The sequence below is a fragment of the Papio anubis genome, chromosome 12 (assembly GCF_008728515.1).
Source record: "Papio anubis isolate 15944 chromosome 12, Panubis1.0, whole genome shotgun sequence".
NCBI lineage: Eukaryota > Metazoa > Chordata > Mammalia > Primates > Cercopithecidae > Papio > Papio anubis.
In genome coordinates, this window is record NC_044987.1 from 89824318 (window position 1) to 89847772 (window position 23455).

Consider the following 23455-nt stretch of genomic DNA (forward strand, 5'->3'; position numbering starts at 1 on the left):
TAAAGCATAAAAATCAAGGGAGAAGAGGACCTTAGTTGCAGCGTAGGGTACTGTGACTCAATAGAGATTGTCAACCTGATGCTCACAGAGAGGCTTCACACTTTTGCTCCAAGTACCTTCACAACCCAAGTGTCCATCAACAAATAAATGGATAAACAACATGTGGTATATACATACAATGGAATATTATTCAGCCTTACAAAGAAAGGAAATTCTAACACATGTTACAACACGGATGAACTTTGAAGGCATCATGCTAAGTGAAATCAGCTGGTCACCAAAGGACAAATGTTGTGTAATTCCACTTATATGAGTTACCTAGAGTAGTCATATTCATTGAGACACAAAATAGAATGGTGGTTACTCGGGGCTGGGTAAGAAGGAAATGGGAGCTAGAGAACTGAGTTTTAGTTGGAGAAGCTGGAAAAGTTCTGGAGATAGTGTGACAGTTGCACAACAATGTACACATACTTTATGCCACTTAAAATGGTTAAAATGGCAAATTCTACAATATACACATTTTACCACTATAAAAAATTTTGTAGAATAGAATTCAAAATATCAAAGTGCATATTATGTACAATGGATAAACATCCTCTATGAAATTTTTATTTCGGTTCCAATAGTTATATATACTTATTTTTGGTATAAAACAGATTTCTTACTGTGAGTTGTGGTTAAAAAAAAGTTTAAAAGCCACTGTTCCAACAAAATATCTTTAGTAGCTACATGGTATTCTATCATATGGATACACTGCAATTTGTAAACTGTTTCCTTGGTTTTGGACATTTTTTGGCTGATTCTCTCTGTGGTGAACACTTTAAATACAAGTCTTGGCATGTATCTCTATTTTACCTCTCGTTACACATTCACTTTCTCAGCTTGTTTCCATAATCATTTCTGTACTTCACAATCAAACTCTCTAATAGTTTCAGTTTTGTCTTTTTATCTGGTTTGCATTAGTAACCATGAACATAAACTCCATCTTGCCAAAGGTCCTACCTAGCTTCTGGAAATGCCTCTGTCTGCCTCATGTATCCAGTCCATGATTTAAGGCTCTCAACAGAAAACTTCAATGTCAAGAGGTATTAGCAAAGTATTTCCTCTGTTGCCACTGCCACTGTGATGGGCAGCCTCTAAGATGATGGGTAGCCTCTAAGATGTTCCCAGTGATCTCCCTGTCTGGTATTCATGCCCATATGTAATTGTTGCCCCCTTGGGTATGGATATGGGCTCGATCTAGTGACTTGCTTCTAATAAAAAAAAAAGTTCAGCCAAAAGTGATGGAGTATTACTTCTGAGATTAGATTACCAAAAGACCTTGCTTTCCATCTTCCTGCCTCTTTCTCCTCCTTCTGATTCAAGCCAGTTACCATGTTGTGAGCTGCCCTGTGGAGAGGTCTGTATGGCAAGGAATAGAGAAAGGGCACTGGCCAATAGTCAACAGCAAACCCAGAAAACCGTGAGAAACTGAGCCCTTCAGTCCAACAACCTGCGAGCAACTGATTCCTATCAACAGCCACCTGAGTAATGTTGGAAGTGAATTCCACCCAAGTCAAGTCTTGAAACGAGACCACTATTCTGGACGACATATTCATTACTGTCTTGTGAGAAAGACTGAGCTAGAGGACCCAGCTTTAGCTGCGCCTTGGTTCCTGACCCATAGAAGCTGTAAGATAATAAATGTTTGTTATTTAAGCAGCTGCATTTTGTGTTGATTTTTTTACATAGCTATAGCTAACCAATATAGCCACACTCAGATTGCTGGGCTTAATGGAAGTTTAAGAAGGCATTAACCATTCCAGGATTTTCAATTCATCATCACCACCACCACTATTGAGAGTGTTCTAACCATGAACAGATGGCCATGGTCCTAGGAAAAAGAGGTTGGAAGACAAATAGGACCAGGAACTTAAAAATGTTACCACCAATGAGATTCCTCATAGTGACATCACTCACCTCATGTGTTTATCTTTGAGAGAGAGGACAACTGTTATTTTTGCCTGTGGAACATTTAAACCACCTTATTCTGGTAATAGCACACCAATTTTCCCTTGAAAACTCACTCCTATTCCACTGTTAATTTGTGTGGTATAGATGGGGTCCACTCATACCCTGCCCGGCTTGGGAAGGAGCACATGACTATAACTTGCCCATCAGTGCATTTCATCCTCCTTCCCACACTGATTGGTCCAAAGAAAAACATGCAAATCAAGCTAAAACAATGAGAGTCTCATGACTGAATGGAAAGCTCAAACTGCCAGCAGCCACCACAAGAGGCGTCTGTCTACAGATGAAGCCAACACTTAAGGACCCAGCCAATAATACGAAATAAGAAGTGAATTCCAACAGTAACATTGGTATCTGGATCAAGTCATGCTTGATGTTGGTTATCCCTGAGGACTTCTAAATTATGTAAGCCAGTAATTTCCCACTTTTTGAGTCATTTTGAGTTGATGTCTTGTTACTTGCAGCCAAAAGAGTTTTAACTAATATGCCCCTCTTGCTTTGCTGCTCCAAGATTTCAAGCAAAACAAAACAAAAAACTGCATAATTTGACAGATTAGCGAATGTTGCTGATACAAATTGAAGTTTTCCCTTATTACTGAAAGCGATAATAGCCTTGAATGTAAGTTATGGTGAGCATGGTTCTAGAAAGGTTATTCTTTGATATCTAAGATGGATAGATATGAAATCTACAATTGGATTATTTTGTTTAAGAAGACTTGGGTTTATTTTCATCTTTTTTCTCTCCGATGACAGAAGTGACTGACATAAATGTATCTATCTTCCTTCCTTCATTCTTCAAATATTTGTTAAATCATGTCAAATAAATGTTTAATGAAATAAGCCCCAGAAGATGACATTCAGCCGAATATCCTTCTCAAAACAATTTTATTGGGATAAAATTTATGTACAATAAGCTGTATCTATTCAGATTGTACAACTTTACAAAATGTTGCAGATATATACGTACTATAATGAAGACACAAGGCCATAATTAATATACCAATCATTTTTATCACCCCCAGTATATTCCTCATACCCTTTGCAGTCTGTGTCCTTCCCTCTGTCCCCAGTCCAAACAATCATTGATGTTTTGTCACTTTAAATTAGTTTGTGTTCTCTAAAATTGTATACAAATGGAATCAGAGTAAACGTACTCTTTTGTGTCTGGTGTCTTTCATTCAATATAATGATCTTCAAAATCATTCATGTTATCCCATGTTTTAGTATAGTTCATCCCTTTTATTTGCTGAGTAGTATTCCAATGTACAGGTTGTTTCCTGGTGTTGGTTATTGTGAATAAAGCTATTAAGAATATTTGTGTACAAGTCTTTATGTGGACATATATTTTTATTTGTCTTGAGTAAATAGGAGCAGAATGGCTAGGTTGTACAGTAGAAATGGGTTGACTTTTTAAGAAACTGCCAAAAAGTTTTCCAAAGAGGGTGTTCCATTTTACATTCATATCTGCCTCTATTTGTGGATCCATATATTTGTCATTCTTGGTATTGTTAGCTTTTTAAATTTTAGCCATTGTATTGTGTGTGCAGTGGTATCTTGCTATGGTTTTAATTTGCATTTCAGCCATGACTAATGATTTTTTAATATCTTTTCATATACTTATTGGCCATTTGCATATATCCCTTTATGAAGAGTCAGTTCAAACTTTTGACCATTTTTATTGGGGTGTTTTTGTCTTTTTATTAGTGGGTTGTAAGACTCCTTTATGTATTCTGGATACAGATTTATGTAATATCCAGATTTACAGGTTGAAAATATGTTCCCCTAGACTATGTTCCCCAAGACTGTGGACTGCATTTTGATTTTTGTAATGATGTCTTTCAAAGACTGAAAATTTTAAAATTTTGGTAAAACTCCTATTTGTCATTATTTTCATCAATGGTTTATGTTGTTTATGTTTTTTGCGTCCCAATCTAAGAAACTTTGCCCATTCCAAGGTTGCAATGATTAAGCTTTCTTCTAGAAGTTTTATAGGTTTCATTTTTTAAATAAATTTTAAGTGTAAGATCTATTTTGAAATTATTTTTGTACATGGTATGAAGTACAATGGTTTTCCATACTGATATCTACCTGTCCAGGTACCATTTATCGAAGACTACTGTTTCTTCATTAAATGGCCTTGAAACTGTGCCAAATTCATTTGGCTGTATATTTATGGGTCTGTTTCTGGACTTACTTTTCTTTGACATTGATCTATGTGTCCACCTATTACTTTGTTTTGAATAATAAAAGCTTCATAGTAAGCCTGAAATCAGATAATACGGTCTATCAACTTTTATTTTTTTAAACTCATTTTAACTATTCTAAATCTTTTTTATTTTCAAAAAATATTACAATCAGCTTGTTTATTTCCAAAACCCAGAAGCCTGCTGAGATTTTTACCCAATCAGTAGATTGAGCTGAATCTACAGATCAAGTTAGGGAGAAATGAGCAGTTAGCAAACATAATAAATCTTCATTTATTTAGGTCTTCTGTAATTTTTTCAGCAATGTTGTTTGGTTTTTCAGTGAAGAGATTCTACATATATTTTGTTATATTTGCTCCTAAATATTTTAAGGTTTTGGTACTACTGTAATTAACATTTTAAAAAATTCATTTTAAATTTTATGCTGCAATTATGAAAACATACAATTCGTTTTTGTGTACTAATCCTGTATCCCATAACCTCATTCTTATTCACTTATTACTTCTAGAAGCTGTTTTGTAAATTCCTTAGAATTTTCTACATTGACAACCCTGTCATCTGCAAAAACGGACAATTTTACTTTTTTGTCTCCAATCTTCACTCCTTTTATTTCTTTTTTGTGTGTTTATTACACTGTGGAGGACCTTCATAACAATGGTAAACAGGAGTGTCAATCCAAGAATCCTTATACTGTTTCTATCTTAGTGTGAAAGCATTCAATATTTACCATCAGTTGTGATGTTAACTGTAGGACCGTAGTCTTTTATCAAATTGATGAAGCTTTCTACTCCTGGTTGCTGAAAGTTTTTATTATGAATAATATTGAGTCTTTTTGGATGCTTTTTCTGCATCTATTAAAACGGTCACATAGTTTTTCTCTTTTATCCTGTTAATAGGGTGAATTAGATAGATTTTTTTTACACCCATCTTGTATTCCTGGTATAAACTCACAATGATCATAATCTATTAACCTTTCTACATGTTGTTGGATTTGATTTGCTAATCTTCTGGAAAGTATTTTAGTTTCTGCTCATGAGGCATGTTATTGTATAATTTTTTTGGTAATATATTTTTGTTAGTTTTGGTATTAATGTCATGCTGGCCATAAAACGGGTTGGGAAGCATTTCATCTTCAAATTTCGGAAAGATTTTCTGTAAGATTTCATTACTTCTTCTTTGAATGTTTAAATGTTGATATCTATGGTGGGCAGTAGCTCGGATCTCAGTTCAGACACTTTCAATCTGCCCCTACGTGCATGGCTCAGGGGCCAGAGACTTTGTAGAATTTACACAAAGAATTTGGTGTTTCTCTTATTTGTCTCTCTCTTTTTTTCCCCTAGGATTCTCCCTCACTCTCTGGTGGCTCTGGTTACTCTGAGCTTTTTCAAATGGATTCCCCTGCCAAAAAGAGTACGGGCTGTCTGTCAGAATTTTAGCTCTATCATGACACTGTTATACTCAACTGTGGCTACCCTCCAGGTAAACCCACAGAAATGAAAAACTTTATTGGAGTTGCTTCCTCTAAGTTTCAACTCCCCTCCAAAAGCCTACTTGCTTCTGTGCACTCTCCAAAGCCCTTGGGTAGTTATTCTATTTGTTATTTATAGTTATTTGCGGGAGACTTAATCTGTTAGGAGCTTATTCCTCCATAACTAAAGTAGAAACCCATAGTATCTTTTGTATAAAGTTCAAAATCAATAACTATATATTGTTTAGACATGTGTATTATAAGAAGCATCTAAATAAGCAAAGTAATGTAAAAAACAAAATTCAGATTAATGTATACCTGGAGAAAGAAGGCAGGAGATAAGAGACAGGAAAGCACATAGATAAACACAAATTATTGTCAATGTTCTAGTTCTCAGGCTCTCTGTAGGTTAATGGATGTTCACTACATTACTCATAAACAGAAAAAAAAAAACTAATGATAATAAAGGCTAGGCATAGACCAATAATGGCAATGCATCATAAACAAAGGATTTTGATTAATTTACTTCTATCCATCTAAAAACAAATGCTGTCAGAATCCCCATCTTGTTCCTGGACTCCTGAAAAGGCTCTAAACCAACAAGATTCTGAGACGCTGTAGTCACAGGGTCTATGAAATGGCTAAGGATTTATGAGATTCATTTATAGGTAAAATTTATGGACCACTCAAATTTAGGCATGTCTTAAAACACGTGGTTAATAACAACAAAACACCTTAAATAACGTTGTCGTTTTGAACGGAAGAAGACGGAGGAAAACCATGCCTGTGTGTAGTGTTGTGGGGTTTTTATTGTTGTTCACAATATGAGCAGGCTGGTTGACAGAGAAAAAAGTTCTTGATGCTTTAGATGAAAGGAACAACAAGAAAAGAGATTGAACTCAAGAATATCGAAGCAGTCTCAAAGCAGGAGAAAACCTCAGCTTGCATGCCTAAAAGCTTATCCACATGTCAAGGGCCGTGGGACATTTTCCCAGAGGGGCCTGGACAAGAAGCCTCCCTGGTCTTATTATCCTAAACTAGGCTGAATGGAACACCAGGGAATATGCCGGAGGGAGGGAGATCACACTGGCCAAAAGGGTGGAAAAAGTGATGCAATCAGAGAGCTCTTTCCCATCTCTAATTTTATGACTCTAAAAAGGAAAGAGAATTCAAACCGCTTCAAAATAAGATCACTGGAGAACTGACGTAGATGACTGGATCTGTTGAAAAATAAGTTTATAAAGATGCATTTTTCTGGTTGATAATTACATATAATGCCAAAGGATATCTCCACTTAGCTACTGCTTCATATCAAATAGAGAGTACAATTTTAAACTAAAGCAGGATAATTTCTCTGGCAATTGAGAAGAGTAGGGGGAGAATCTACAAACAATAACGCTGAAAAGTAAGGCTTCCCTCCCCAACAACTGAAAGCTTGACAAATCATGCTTGTTGTTTCATTGCTCAGGATGTTTAAAATAGTGTAGGCAGAAAAGTCTCTTCCACCTGCTTGCTATGAGGTTTGATTTTGAGGATAGTGTACTCCGAAAGACGTACTTCTAAAGAAAAACAATACCATTTGATTTTCTTTCCATTTTTAAAATCTGATATCATTAATAATAAATTTTATGTATTTTTCCCAAGTCAAAGAGAGAAATACCTTATTAGTGACTGTCTGTTGCTTACACTGAAACAGCCATAAAAACATATTTTAAAAGCTATGCCTTCTAAAAGTGCCTTTTTTAGAAAAAAAAAAAAAGAGAGAGACTGAGAAATTTGCTAATTGCTCTCAAATTCAAATCTCCAATCAGCTGAACACAATTGTAAGTAAATAGGGCTTCTTTAGGGGAAGGTAATCCTAATTATGTGGCAAGCTACAAGGACACCCAAGTTTATGTCAGTAGCAGATTCTGATAAGATATGCACCAAAGGAATCATGTCTGGACTGTTTCAACTGGGAGGGTGTTGGTGTAATGTTGGTATTTAGCTGTGATCTAGAGATCAGCAAAGGTCAGGCTGGACAAAACAGCGCCTAATGAAGCTTCTAGTGTTTGGGGTGAAAGAGCCACAAAGCCTTTCAAATTAGCAGCTGAATCCTGACACTCATTAGTGATTATATATGCAAGGGCTGCATCTTCGGCCCCAACCAGTAAAACAGCCTAGACACTCTGCATACACACAAAAGAAATAAAGTACGTACAAACATAAAGAACTAAAACCTTTTAAATGCCTTTCCCTTCACATTCTGACATTTTCTTTTCTTTCTCGCTTTCTTGTCTTTTTTTTTTTTTAAAATATTAATGACAGGACTGCAGTGTGCTTACCTTCCAATTTCATGTTAAAATAATTACCATCGCCGTGACTAAAATGAGACTTTCAGGTTTTTATTTTAATCAAGGAAGGTCTAGTCAGAAATTGCTCTGCTAAGTTCTGTACAAGACATAATACACTCTTGTTAACTAACAAAGCCAATAAATCAAGCTGAAGCACTTATTAAACTATCTCACAAGACTAAATTTATCACTGATGACAAATTTAATTTGGAGTTCTGAAAGTTTGCTCCTTGCATATACTTCAACAGATTTTTTGGAGGGGGCAGCTATTTCACAAGTAATGAATGCTAAATTTACTTGAAATTTTTAGAGATATAAAAGACAACTTCCAATAAAAAACTGTGTTCTTCCTAGAGTGTCGCTATCACTAGAAAAAAGTTATGCATTAAAATTCTTTTCCAGTGAGGCTATCCTTTGCACATTAGAGTTAGAAGAATTTTTTAAATGGTGATAATGAGCATTTTACAAAGCAATTTATAACCATCACTCAGCCCACACTCTATCTCCACAGGTAGGTCAGTTTTTGTCCCTTGTTAATGAAGATAAGAAAATTGAGATACAGAGTTTTCCCTACATAACAGGTAGAATAATTTTAATCTGCGGCAAGGTCGTTTGGTATAAGGGAGGGTGGAAAGAAAAAAGTGAGGAAACGCACAAAATTATATTGGATCTTCTTACAGTAGCTAATACTGTAGCTAAAAGGATGATATTCCCACTTTAAGAATCAAAAGAACTACAATTCAAATCCACATAAAATTTTATTAATAGGCGACCCTTCCTTGACACCATGCTTCTAGACTATAATATAAATAATGCCTTATTTTCTGTTCCAGTCAACTGCACCGTGCAGTTTATTATACACCACAGCCAGGTTACACAAGTTATATTTTCTATAAACTTTTCCTCCTCCTAAAACATCGCTCTACGATTCCACATTAGCATTTTCCTATTGTCTTTTCAAACAGTATTTTCTTTCTTGACAGTGCAATCAGCGTATAAAAACCAAATTTCACCACCTGGTCCCGTTTAAAGCAAACCGAGCAGCCTGAACCACAGCCTGACAAGGAGAACGCATTAAGCTCTTGAACAAAAGCATCCAAGTCGACCTGTTTTGCAGACTGATTAATAGAAACAAGCTCCAAGGACTAATCACAAGTCGAGCCCTGTTTTGCAGATTAATAGAACAAAGACACACGAGAGGAGGGGAGCTTACAGCACTAGAATACAAATAAGCAAAGGTAGGCACCAGGCTTTCCTTGACTGAAGTCACGTCCTGTAAAGCCAGACCCAGGAACCCAAGTATTAGGGTGTCACATTCAGGGATGGATCAAAACACAGCACCAAAAAGGTCTGGGTTTTATCATTCAGCCCAGCACTGGAGAGCCATCTAGGTTCTACTATCTTAGGAGACTCTGATTTAAAAAAGAAAACACATTTTTTCGGCTGAATAAATGCATGGTTCTGGTGCTTTGGGGGTTTCCTTGCATGTCAGCCAGGCAAACCACAGTACTTATTGAGGACAGACCCTTCCACCTTCCCATCTTTGAATGGGGTAATCTGTGAAATATGTACATATGTGCCAACCCACACACACACATGGATCATATACGTGATGACGGCATCAAGTTTGAAGGACAGGGTTAATTTCCAATTACTCACAGACACACGTTTTACGGCTACAGAATGTGGCCTTTCTTCCTGACTGTAAAAATAAAACTTACCCACTGTAAGAACGTACTAAATCCCAGGAAAAGTAGAATGAGAGAAAGAAAAAAAGAACATTCGTAAGAGAAAATCGCTGTATACTTGTGGTGCATTATCTCTGTTTTTGTTTTCTAACTATATTTGTATGTTTTTATAATGCAATGGTCCATCTGTACATTCTTGGTGAGGATATGGCTTCTAAAATGCTTCCTGCTAAGTGTAAGAAGAAAAACATACCATTGCTTTCCGATGACTGATGCTAATTCTTCAAGGGACAAAACCATTCAAGGTGAATGTAAGAATGCTTTTACTGGAATTGTGAAATCTTCATCCATGTGAGTATGTGGTTAACTGAGGAAAGTTTGCACAACTTGGGAAACATAATTTTTAAGAATCGAGATGTCTACTTTTTGCACGATTTCTATTTTTGATGATTTTCTACATTTAACTATTTCCCTTCAATTGTTTTTTCTACTCTTACTTATAGAAACTCAGATAAAAAGCTTTTTTGGTCTCGTTCAGATTATTTGATGCAATATTTTCAGAGTGAGACAAAGAGAATGGATTTTCTCTGGTATATTTTTATTCTACTTAACCAATAATCCACTGATTCTGTTTATTGCAACAATCAACAAAGCAAAAATGCATTCATAATTATACATCAAGAGTTACAGAGTCTCAGAAAAAGTCTCAGAACTGACTTTAGAGCACTGTTAAGCCTGTGGTTTACAGGCTAGCCAAACTTCAAAATTTCCTATGAACTGTTTCTTCTATTTCTCTCAGACTTTTCAGAGCAGAGTTCGAACTCTATAGAAGGTAATTCCTACAGCAAATAACCTTAAATACCAATACCCTCCTTAAAAACCAACATCTTCTGATTTTCCCTTTAATAGTAATGCTGAACGGCACATACAGTGTGAATGTAGCAAGGCACTCAATACCCTCAAAATTCGCTCGTCTTTCATGGACCTGCCTCTGAAGCTGCTGTGCAAGCCGGCAACCACACAGAATTCGCCTCCGGTAAGAATTATTTAAAAGCATAAAGGTCAGACCCAGCATCGCAGACACACATTTGGGTTTTCCATTTTTCTACTTATTGTACTGCCCAATAGGTAAGTACTTCTTTCAGAACTTATCTTTCTAAGGGAAAGGGCTGAATGTGGATAAGAAAAGGAACTAGTCTTGGCTATATCTTCTGAAAAACAGGAAGCATTAAGTAATGTTTAGTAACAGAAGCAGTAGCATCAGCATAGCCTAAAATCCTCATTCTCAAATGCTTCCTAAATATTATTTAAAATATATATTTAAATGCAAAACCCACAAGTGAACCCTATGAATTTTTAAAACAAACTTGTCTTCCATAATTTTTCCCCTTAAATCATAACACCAAAGGAAAAGAAGAAAAGTGGGAGGGAGCGACTTCTGCCAACAGCCTATTCCAACTAGTTAGTTTTGCCATCAGTAATTTCTGATTAGGTTTTAGTCTAGCATCTTTTATTTTGTTCTTCAAAGATCAAAGCAAGAAAGGTTTTTCTATTGATGACTGACTCAAAATAATAAGAGGCCTCAATTATGGGTAGTGATTTAAGAGCTGGACTTTTAAATCATTAAGACAATAAAACACTTTTTTTTTCCCTGAGTGTCTGTCTTTGATGATCCTCTTTCTAGAGCCGTGATACTCCAAAGCTACTTCCCATGGCTCACGAAGCCTTGTGTGGCATGGAAAGTCAGTATATCCTATTAGGTTTAGCTTTGAGACTGATATATCCCAGAAATTCAGTACATATGGTAGCTTGAAATGTAGAGAGAAAAACAATAATCACAGTTTATTAAACCAGGCAGCCATCAACGGCACGTAGTTCTATATGCAATCATTGTGTACATAAAGTATAAAAGAAGTGCATAACCAAGTTTAGGAAATAATGAAAAATCAGTATGTTGACTCTGCTCTTTTTCTTCCCTTTACAAATATAGCATTGGTTTTAGTCTTCAATGTTGACTTACTGTTGATTCATATGAAATTTTAGCACCATTTTTTATTTAATGTGATCCATCCTGTAAACCCACCACACCAAGACATTGGGCCTGAAAATATCTAAATTAATCATTAAATATCACTGGCACCTTCAGATGCTGTCTTGGGAAATTTTATCCTAGGAAGACTATTAATTAAGCTAGGTCTTAACCACTTCCTCTAGTATGCCCTTCTATACCAGGTACTTCTCATTGCCTTTTTATTTCTTTTCTTGCTACAAATTTTATACTTAGACATTATTAGTGATAGTAACTGTATTTACACTTTAACCAAGCTGATCTTTTATATTTGAGCAAAATAGTCTTCCCATATCCTCTCCTGAATTAATGCAGATTTGTAGCTCACCTTTGCAGCTCTTTGCAGAATGCATATACATGTTGCTAACCCAGAGACTTCAAAGTTTGACACTCACTTGGTGTTGGAGCAGCCCTCATGGAACAGTCCACATGTAATTTATAGTCACCATCCAAGATTACCCTTATTCTTCCTGGGTGGAAACACACTGCCAACATTACTCATACACTGAAAATGATCCTCCATGTAAGTGACCTTCAAAATGCCCATATGTCTTCATTTAACAGACATCTATCCACTCTTCCATGCCTTTTGAACAAATGCAGTTGAATATGGGGTTCCTTTCCTAAGTTGTTTCTACTTATCCAGATCATAAGCAACCTGCCATGAAAAGAAACTGTGCAATATCCACTTTAAAACATTTTCTCTCTTTCTTTATTCCCCTGCCCCCACCAACACATAAACAAGGGTAAGCATTTTCCTAGACTAAGTTTACTATTTATCTCATTTCTACTCTTTTTGCTTCTTCTCTTCTACCATGGTAATACCACCATAGAAACTAAGCAAACAAAACAAAACCGAAAAATAATAGCCATTACAAAACTAACAAGTGTTACCTTTTGGGGGAAAAAAATATTAATTGAGCATTTACTGAGTGCCAAGAACTTAACATACATGATCTTATTTTAATCCCATGAAAAATATACAGAAGTAGTGAAGAACATAAAGGGTTTGGAGCCAAACAGATTTGGGACTGATTTACAGTTCATTGCAAAATAAGTGTCCTTGGGTCAATTATTTAATTTCTCTAACCTTTAATTTTCTCATCTGCCAAATGAGGGTAATATTATCTTCTTTATAGGGTTGCTTTGAGGCTTAAAAACAATTTTACAACTGGAACCTGTATGTGAATGATGCTCAATAAATAGTAGTTATTATTATTACTTATATATGCATTTGACAGATGAAATTGTGGTTCAGAGAGATTGCATAACATGTATAACCAGGTAAATAACAAGTGTAAATGTTACACATGTAACACATAACATGTGTAACAAGGTAAATAAGTTCTAAATGATCAAAGTGAGACCCAAGCTTGTTGGGAACAGTGTTTCTAAGGCCAAAGCCTGCGGAGCTCTGTACCACTGCCTCCTTCCTTCTGTGGGTAGAACAGAGTTGTAGATGTTTGAGCTATACCCGATGTGGGGAGCACATGTCTTCCTGCTGGGGAAGCCCTGCCAGAAGTTTTGTAGCCTAAGGAACTGCTTGTTTAAGGGAAGAGAGAATTAGCAATAATTTTTTCGGAGAACAGTTTCGACAAAGCCTTCACCATCAGAGGGGATGTCCCTAGGCCCATGGTGGGTCTACAAGCCCGACCAAGTCTCCCATGGGCTTATAGATGAACCCTTGAGAAGGTGGGTGACATCATGCCTTGACGTTGCTCTCACAAAGCAGCCTAGAAGGCAGGGGGCTTCTCCTGTATGAAGCACAGAACACAACATGGCTTTGATTATTAAGGCTGGGTTGTGAAACCACTTTGGCAGCGTGCAGGCTCATCAGAAGGGGCGGAAGGATGTCCTGCGGCTCTGCAGATGTGGTGCTGGCAGAAGAGGAGCACCCGGTGGAAGAAGCAACCTCATCTGTCCAAAGCTATGTGTGCTCCAAAACCCCTCTCACCTTCATCAGAGATTAGGGGAAGGATGAAAGGATCCAGTGTGGTTACCTAGACTAACTTGTGAATACATCTGAGCCACAGAGGAGAAATGCATCACAGGAAGACAGAAGCAGCTAAGGCTGAAAACAAATAAATACAGGTTAAGACTGTCAGTGGGACCCTAGTGGGCTCACTGTCTGGCAAGACTTAGAGAAGTTCACCCTACCCTTACAGTTTAGAGGACAAAATAAGTAATCCATGTTTGTCAAGTAGCCTGAAAATAAATGGTACAGAATCTACATGACGCTAAGAACCCAATCACTGAGAATTCAGCCACTAAGAAAAGGGAATACTGCATATTTGACAATTGGTTTTAATGTCCATAGGATGTTCTGAGGGCCCACCTGGTCTAGCTTCCAACCAATCTCAAACTTGACGCCAATTACTTTGACTGCAGCCTTGAAGTGACGGTCTCTATAACTAAGAGTAACTTCTAGAGCTGCGCACAGTATGGGAATAAGGTATCTGAGCTGAAGAAATGATACCAAAGAGCCTAAAATTACTGATGGAGGCTTTCTTTGAAAACTCTCACTGCCTTACTATGAGGTTTAACGTGAGGTTTGTCCTACTCCCATTTCTCACTTTTATTAAACCACGCTCACCTGGAGAGATGCTAGATTTCTGAGTGTTCAGGAAAAATCTAGGTATATGTACCTTGTTACACATGTTATTAAAGCCCATGGACATCATTTAGGGCTTTGCTTGGTTCCTTTTTGCTCTGTCATCTCTAGTCTTCCATTTTGTATGACTGTGCCTGACTTTGTATTGGAAATGCTTTCTTTCCTTTTGTCACTGGGTGTCTAATCTGTGTAAATCCTCAGTTCACCAGTCAGAGACCTATCTCTACCACCACCACCCTGATTCATTCATTCATTCATTCATTCAGAAGACAGGGACTGAGCATCTACTATGTGCCAGGCACTGAGCTTGCGTAGGGTATGCATAGAGGACAAAGTACAGGTCCCTGCTCTGATGGAGCTTGTAATCACTTGATACTCTCTTTCTATCCACCAGCAGTAACTCTGGATTAAAAGGAGCCTATTAGTGTAGCAGGAGAAAATGAAAGAACACCCAGCAGCCAGTCAGCCATATCCCAAAGTGGAGGTCCAGGTCTTCTGTGGAGCACAGTGTGGGCCCATGGCAGGTCTGACTGCAGCCGAAGTACATTGCCAGCAATTCCCTCTTGGTGCATATGCCCAGGGCTGCTCTCTCTCCACTGCATGGTTCTTCAGAGGGAAAAACTCACATGCAACCTATACTTGCCTCCTGATATGTGTTGTGGAGGAAGTTGGCTCTGTGGTGCAGGAACAGCAGGAGCTGACTCATGCCTTATAACACATTAAGACACAAATTTATGTGTGTGAGAGACAGGGTGTCACTCTGTCAGCCAGGCTGAGTGCAGGAGTGTGCTCACGGCTTATTGCAACATCGACCTCCCAGACTCAGCAATCCTCCTGCCTCAGCCTCCCAAGTAGCTGGGAATACAAGCACACACCACCACACCTGGCTAATTTTTTTAATTTTGTAGAGATGGGGCCTCACTATGTTGCCCAGTCTGGTCTCAAAGTCCTAAGCTCAAGTGATCCTCCCACCTCAACCTCCCAAAGTGTTGGGATTACAGGCACAAGCCACTGTACCTGGCCAATATATTTTTTTAGAATCCTAGTCTCTGGGTCACTTGTTTTTGGTCTTCCCTCAGTGATCCCATTTTCCCCTAGAAGCACACCTCACCACTTAATCCTGAGAGCCCCTGAAGGGTGCTGGCCTGGATTTCTGTACACCCTTTTTGCAACTAGATGAAAACGGCCAGGTCTTCTAAGATGAAAAGCAGCTACTTCCTGAGTTGCTCAGGCCAAGGAGTAGACAGACATCTAGGATATCCTGGTTTAGTCTAGCAAACTCCACAAAGGAAGCCTGAATTCTAGTCCTATTTTGTCCTCAACTTAAGTCTGTAGCTTTGGGCAAGTCACTTTCTCTATCAAAAACTCTCTTTGTTGGTCTCTGTCAAAAGGAGGCAATAATGAACAGCAGCTGACACATAAACACTTGTAAATGCTGGCTATTGTTAATTATTATTAGTAATACATGCCCTGGTTAAAGAATTGTTGTCAGCCCCGAATGAGACAATACATATGAAAGTTCTCTGAGTGAAATACACCATCCAAATGTAAATTTATTATTGTTGTTTGCCGAGTTGCTCTCTCAGAAGGTGCAGGCAAAAATATAAATTATGCCAACGGTTGCTATGAAGCATAATTGAATGCAGACAAATACTTCTTTAGCACCTCCACATTCTTTCATACAACCACCACCAACACATCAGATAAAGGCACCCAGCAGGCTTTGAAGGCTGAGTTGGACAGAGCTGGCAGAAAGGGGCGAGTGAGATCCCACATGACCAGCTCTGCATAAACTGGCTTTGGAAATGGTATTTACTGATTTGGTCATCAATGGGGAGGTAGGAAGCAAAGTGATCGGTTTTGCTTTCTCCTAAACAGGGCAGTTGTTAAACCAGAAGTGAATCTGATCCCAGCTTTAAGAGCAGTCAGCTGCATTCTGAAACAGGCAAAAATGTAAACAGAGCCCTGTAACTCTAGACTAGGGCAGAACAGCCATAGGTTTCATAATGGGAGAGTCTATGGGCCCTGTGCCAAGAAAAATGAAATGTTACCCTGGGCCTTTAAACAGAATCATGTAAGAGCAGAGTGCATATTTGTTTAACACACACACACACAAGACCTTTTTCTCTACCAATACCTTTCTGAACCCTCCTGAATAAAAGCTGAAATCCCTGAAAACATGGTACAGAACCAATATTGTTTGCATAGTCTCATTCTTTAGTGCCAAAGGATTTTTCTCCTGAACAGAGAGCTGTCTCTTTCTTTTCTTTTTTCTTCTTCTTCCACTTTTTTTTTTTTTTTTTTTGCCCAAGTTAATTACAAAGTATGACTGAGAAAATAAAATAAATGAGCCCATTCCACCCATCCCTGTATCTGAATTCTATCATGTGAGTTGCCAATTGGTTTTCTAATCCTCTCATTCAATATCTGCTGTTAATTTGTTTGCTATTTCAAGAACTTGAAGACTGTCAGCAAAATACATGATGCATTACAAAACTTATAATTGGAAATAAAAACATCTGACACTTTTCTGACAGAGTAAACATAAAGTACTACTATTGCACTGATCAGAACAAGGGAAATGTGAGCAACCTTGTAGCTATTTGTGTGCAAACACAATTAGAAATGCTGCAGAGAGTGAAATCAACACTCAACTCCCACTTTGAAAAATGCTGAGAAAATTACATCTAAATGAATGAATGAATTCAACATGGTTATGATAGGAAATGAGGGGAAGAGAGGAAGGGAAAACAAATCCTGCTCACACTTCCTTTGAAAAAGCGACTCAACGGACTTTCTCTTCCTATTTCAGCCATTTTAGAATTGCACTGCCTAGGCCTGATCTAATTTTCCTGCTGGAGAAGTTAAGGCACTTCCTCCACAGTTACTAAATCTGACAAATTACACCTGGGTCCACTCTAACGTGAAAAAATGTGCTCTTTGTTGCTGACCCCTTGGTCAGCCTAGAGATCAAATTCCTGGACATCGGAAAGCCCCACTCATATTCATTAAAAGCCACGGGAGACCAGCTCTGTATTTCTGTTCAAGAGAAGAACAAGGTGCGGGCTTTCGCTGAACAATACAACTGCTCTGCTTCAGTCGGCACAATATACACCTTTCACTTTCTGCAGCTTGGCTGCTGATCAATTAGTATGTGGATTTTTTTTTTTTTTCCCCTGCACAGCATCTTAATATCAAAACTAAGTCCCACGAGTGAGTTTACCCCAAACTGCTTGTGTTAAAAAGCTGGCTACAGATTCAGTAATCAAAAATACAAAAATGATTTCAAAATTCTACCTTCCCTCTACTCTGGCCAGACATGCCATTAGTTACCACAGTGGCTAATATTTGACAGATTAGAATTTTGTCCCCTTTCTAACCACACTCAGCCTTTGGGAAAGATGTTACAGTGCTGAGAGTGAGTCACAAAGACAAAATTGGGCACCACTGGTGGCAGAGAATCAATTTTAGGTATGCAAGCAATCCACAAGCTCTCCCACAGTACGAAGTAAGTATGAGGCTGACCCACCTGCCTGACAACACAAAACCTTCTTCCCCTGCACTCCCAAAAAGAATGAGAAAATAACGACAATAGCAGAAGTGAAGCAAATCTGTGGCTGAACTGTTAAAAAGATGCCTGATGCCTTTATTCCAGATTCTTGGAAGAATGAGATGGTGAAGGAATACATACAGATGCGATAAAACCTGCCTTAAGGCCTCCTGAGGTAAGGGTGCCCCCAGATAATCCATCGACTCTTGCCCTCCCATCTGAGGGAGCCTCTTTCCTTTCAGATCTGGCATCCCACTTACAACATCTTCAGTTTAGGCCACTGAATTTTCCCAGACCCATCAAACCACATTCAAAGCCTCTTCCTTGGGGATCCAGTAAGCACTACAGAACATTACGGTTGCAGACATATATGAATGCTCTGGTGTGTTGTAAGTTATTTTCTACGTACCAGTTCCTGTTAAACTGTAAATTAGAAAACACTACTTTAATTCTCTCTCGTCTTGAGGTAGCTTTCAGCTGTGTTGCAAGTTATGAACGTGTAACGAATACAGACTAATATTCTTTTTCTGTAGCTAGACCAGGTCACAACCCATATTTTCTAAATACACGAATTACAGCTATTTTCCTAGGCTGATGGCAATCACTTTTGAGAAACCTGTGAATCCTTAATATCAGGGTTCTTATTTTGATTTCTAGTTTTGAAACCACTAGTGCTATCAGCAATGCAGAACTTAATATTTCCTCCATCATTTCATTTGCTGTCATCATTTCAGCAATGATGCTGTCATCATTTCAGCAACTATCAATCCAGGGACCTCTGAACATCCTGCTTGCTCAGGAATAGCCTTAAATGTCCTGTACCTTTTAAGGATTTTTCAAAAGTAATCTTAAATTATTTTTAAACAATGATCTTAACTTGCATGTAGAGCATCTCTGCCAATCAGAGGTCATTCCTCAACTACTTCACTGACATTAAGAACTGGGCTGTGAAGCTGGAAATGCTCTCTCTCCTGCCCTTTACCCAGAAATGCTAATATCAATATCCTACACGACCCCAGATTACAGTTTGACAGCACTGATTTCTGCTGTTTATTCTCTTGCCCTTTACCACGTTCTCACACATTAAAAAAATAAATTGATGTACCTTACTAAAGCTAGGTATAAACTGGATCTGCAGATTATAACCACCAATTACCACATCCCCACCCCCGCCATCCCTCAGTCATGCTGTATACCCTGGAATCAGACTCGCCAGGTTCAAATCATACCTCTTATTATCTGTGGCGATTCTTGAGCAATTACTTAACTTTTCTGCATCTGGATTTTCTTATCTGCCAAATGAGAATCAGAATAGTGCCCATCTCCTAAAGGTATTTTGAGGATTAAATGAGACAACACATATACAAAAAACGTAGGACAATGCCTGGCATATAGGAAGTACTTAATTAAGAGTTCAAAATCATTGTCAGGGTTGATTTTAAACAGAGATGTACTTCCTGTACCCATTCATCAGTCCTTCTGGATACCAACTCGTATAGCTAGAAAAAAAATTATAGAAAATATCTCAACCTTTTAACTTACAGAGGACAAGCCAAACTGTCAAGTAAAGAGGCCAATCTGAATTCAGTCTGCTTGTCTGTTTCCAGTCCTATCCACAACTCCTAGTGAAGGACTGGGGTACTTTCTGTATTGAGTGAGTAAAGGTGAGTTCTTCTGCTCTATATACACACACACAGGTTAGTTTTGCTCTACATACATCCTCAAAAAAAAAAAAAGTCCTAGAACCTAAATGATTGACAATCATTTAGTCTAACATTCTCACTTTAAAGATTTAAAAAAACAAAAAAACAAAACTTGCTCTAGGGCCTAAATGACTTGCCTAAGTTGACATAAATACTTAGTGGGAGAGCCTAAGGCCAGAAAAATTATAATTGATATCCTAAGCAAACTATCCGATATTCTCTAAAGTCCACTGCAAACTTTACCTATTTTATCCTCACCATAACCCTCTAAAATAGATATCATCTTCACCATTTTAGAGATATGAAAACTGAGGCTCAGACACTGTGAAGTAACTCCTTTAAAACCTGACAACTGTCAACTGATAGAGTCAAGATTGACATGCTTCTTGTCTGGCTTCCAAGGATATGTACCTGTTTCAAGTTTTCCAGAGCGTAGTTCTGAGAATTCTAGCGCCATTTCTCAACCAGTAACTTTCAAACCACCTGTGCATCAGTCTTGCCCACGGAACTTTAAAAAATAGAAACTGCTGAGCTTCATCTCAGGAAGGACAATCAGAGTCTCTGTAGGTAGGGCTTCAAAATCTATATTTCTACAGAGACGGTAATTCTGACGTGTAGAGAGATTTGAGAAACCCTAATCTAAGCAGGATATTTTATGACGGCTTCCAGTACAAAATGAGAGGGAAATGAGTTACCTAAAGCTGATGGAATGTTCAGAGTAGCTGAGTCTGTGTGAAGGGTAGCATGGCGACCTCCTCTCAAATCCTTTTGTGTCACACAGACATACACCCAGCCCCAGTAGCATAAACATATACAGCCAGCCCTCCATAATCAGCGGTTCCACATCCAGGGACTTAACCAACCAAGGATAGAAAATATTAGAAAAAGGGCCGGGAGCGGTGGCTTATGCCTGTAATCCCAGCACTTTGGGAGGCCGAGGCAAGCCAATCACCTGAGGTCAGGAGTTCAAGACCAGGCTGGCCAACATGGTGAAACCCTGTCTCTACTAAAAATATAAAAATTAGCCGGGTGCAGTGGCGTGTGCCTGTAATCCCAGCTACTTCGGAGGCTGAGGCAGGAGAATCACTTGAACCCGGGAGGCAGAGGTTGCAGTGAGCTGAAATCACACCACTGCATTCCAGCCTCACTGACAGAGAGATACTCCATCTCGAAAAAAAGAAAGAAAATATTGGAAAAAGGATTACATCTATGCTAGATAGTTTTTTCTGTCATTGTTCCTTAAACCATGAAGTATTAACAATGATTTATATCATATTTACATTGTATTAGGTAATATAAGCAATCTAGAGACGATTTAAAGTATACACGAGGATGTGCATAGGTTACATGCAAATACTATACCATTTTATATAAAAGACTTGAGCATACTGGAATTTTGTTATCAGCGGGAGGTCCTGGGCCAATTCCCAATGGATACTGAGGGAGGGATGACTGTATATATCTAGGAAAGCCTTAACTCCCATTGATCTTACCTAAAGGGATCTCTATCACAATGAAAACAAGTGTTGCATTTTGTAGCAGTACAGAATGTATTTTGTTGGAAATACAGCAATAAGGTTTCCTTCCATCCTAATCATTTTCATTTAAAGCATCTAAGTCTGAGCCATGATTTTTCGGTACTGAGCTAAAAAGCAATGTGGAAAACTGTTTGAATCATCACTTACCAAGGTGCACCGTATATCCTGAATCCCTTCACTGTTACCTCCGAATCTTGTAAGTAAATACTGTTTGTCAGGAGGGACTGAACATTGTCAAAGTCCTCTGGTTTCAATTTGGACACAGAGGGGAAACGGTAGTAGTCCTGTTTAACAAGGTCTGCCATGAATTCCTTATCAAATGTCAGTTCATGATTCCCAGCAATCACTATTTTATATTCATATGGCAGGTTTCCTGAAATAAGAAAAAAGAGCACCAATTAGCACGTTCATTTCCCATCAAAAGTACAACAGCCGAGACTATGTGATTAGCAGACAGCTCACCCAAATGAAATAGCGCACACATTCCTTTACATTTCCATGTGAACTGGAATTTATGATTAGTCCTTTATGCTAACAAAAATGACAATAACAGGAGATAGGAAGCTGCTAAGTAGCTAAAACGTTGCTAAAAAGACATTAAATTTTCTAGTTCCATTTCCCTCTTCTGTATGCTACGTATTCATTGTGATGAATCCACAGGGTAGTGAACCCATACTTTATATTTATCCAGTAAAAAGCACATTAATCACGATCCTTAAGAGAAGGTCTCGACCTAGTTTGGTTCTCAAAACATAATCTAACCAACTATTCTTAACAACTGGGATAACTACTAGATTTTTAGTATATCCTTCAGACAAAAGACATGGCATAGTCAAACATTCCATAACTGACATACAAGAAAGGAACCACATAGTACAATTTCATATTTCAACTCTAATTTTAAGTTTACCTTTTGGGTTGTGAATAAAAAGAACATTAGGAAGGGCCCCCTGATTAGAAGGCTAACTTTCCTCCCATTGGGATAGGAGAAGAAACTGTAAAGCTTAACCCACTTTTAATATTTATGGTATGGAAATGTGAGTTCTCGGTGTGTGCTTTTTATGCAAAAGTTTCCCGATCAAAATGAGATAATTCTGGGAAGAAGAATGAAAGCTATAAAGGAAAACCCAAACACCAGACTTCTGCATAGATTTATAATGTTTGAATAAAGTACGGGTCATACATATTAATAACTCACCATGATGCTATAAGAACCAAAATCCAAAGGGAGAGAGTGCTGGGCAGCTGTCCCCACCTGAAATTAATGTTCTTTTCTTTACGCTGTCACTACCCATCCCACAAGCCTCACTGTTCATCTGCTGCTTATTTCATTTTGGAGGAAAAAAAGAGTGGGACAATGGCACCTATAATTCCAGCTTTCTGAGACCTATGGATCTGATGCAAAATTAATGTTTCCTGCTATTCCAGGAAGAATTAAAGTTACCACTAGCAGGAAATTGGATACAATTGTTGTAAGAACTGGTCCTTACCAGCAAGCCAGAGTCTCAATGATTTCATTAAAGAAGCTTAGTGGGGAAGAGAATTTTGTGGGGGAGGTGATGGGAGCAAGTTCTGTCGTCAGTCCACTTGGATTTCAGCAATTCAAACTGTAAAGATTACATTGTGAAGTCCACACAGTCTCAGCAGCACATCACAAACATATTTGCTAATATTGAAGCAGTTTTCAAGACTGTCAGATCATGTTTTGCAAAATTACTGCCTTTTCTTTAGCTATTAATTGTTAGATTTCTGACAATAATAAAATTGCTTATATAGCTTGGGCAATAATGGGGAGGCTTAAGACAGAGATGAAAGCAGTCTGATAGAAAATAACACTGAAGAGAGAAGAAACCAGAAATGCTGAGGCCAAGAAGCAATGGATATCTTTGACTACTAGCCCACAGTGCTGTATGTCATGTCGTTGGCCTCAGTTATTTGCAAGGTTATGATGAAGAATTCAGAAAAGAATAGGAAGCCTCCCTCAAATGCACATTCTGGTAATTAAGAGTATGATGTACACAGCATGTTGCTTGGATAGAATGGTGGTATTTTGCACAATTCCTGAACTTCAAGTGAAGATGAAAGACGCGTTAATAGGGCCACAAATTCCCAGTACTGCGCATGCTGGACATTTGTGAGAGGCCCTACAACTCTAATATCATGGCTCTGTTACCCTATGAGCCTAATACTCCTCCCCGCCCCAATTCACCTCTGCTCCCAAAGCTGGAACAGGCTAAAATGTTTTCCCAGACAGCAATCTCTTCCAAGGCAGGTCCTTACTG

General features: G+C 38.2%; 1 protein-coding gene across 7 annotated transcripts in view; it reads right to left on the minus strand.

Moving 5' to 3' along the window:
* Nucleotides 1-23455, minus strand: part of MPPED2 (metallophosphoesterase domain containing 2) — a 177045-nt gene that overhangs the window by 62664 nt on the left and 90926 nt on the right. For all 7 annotated transcript variants that reach the window (XM_009186384.3, XM_009186385.4, XM_009186386.3 and 4 more), the window contains one exon: nucleotides 21321-21546. In XM_009186384.3, coding sequence (XP_009184648.1) covers nucleotides 21321-21546 — 226 coding nt within the window. The remainder of the gene's footprint in view (nucleotides 1-21320; nucleotides 21547-23455) is intronic.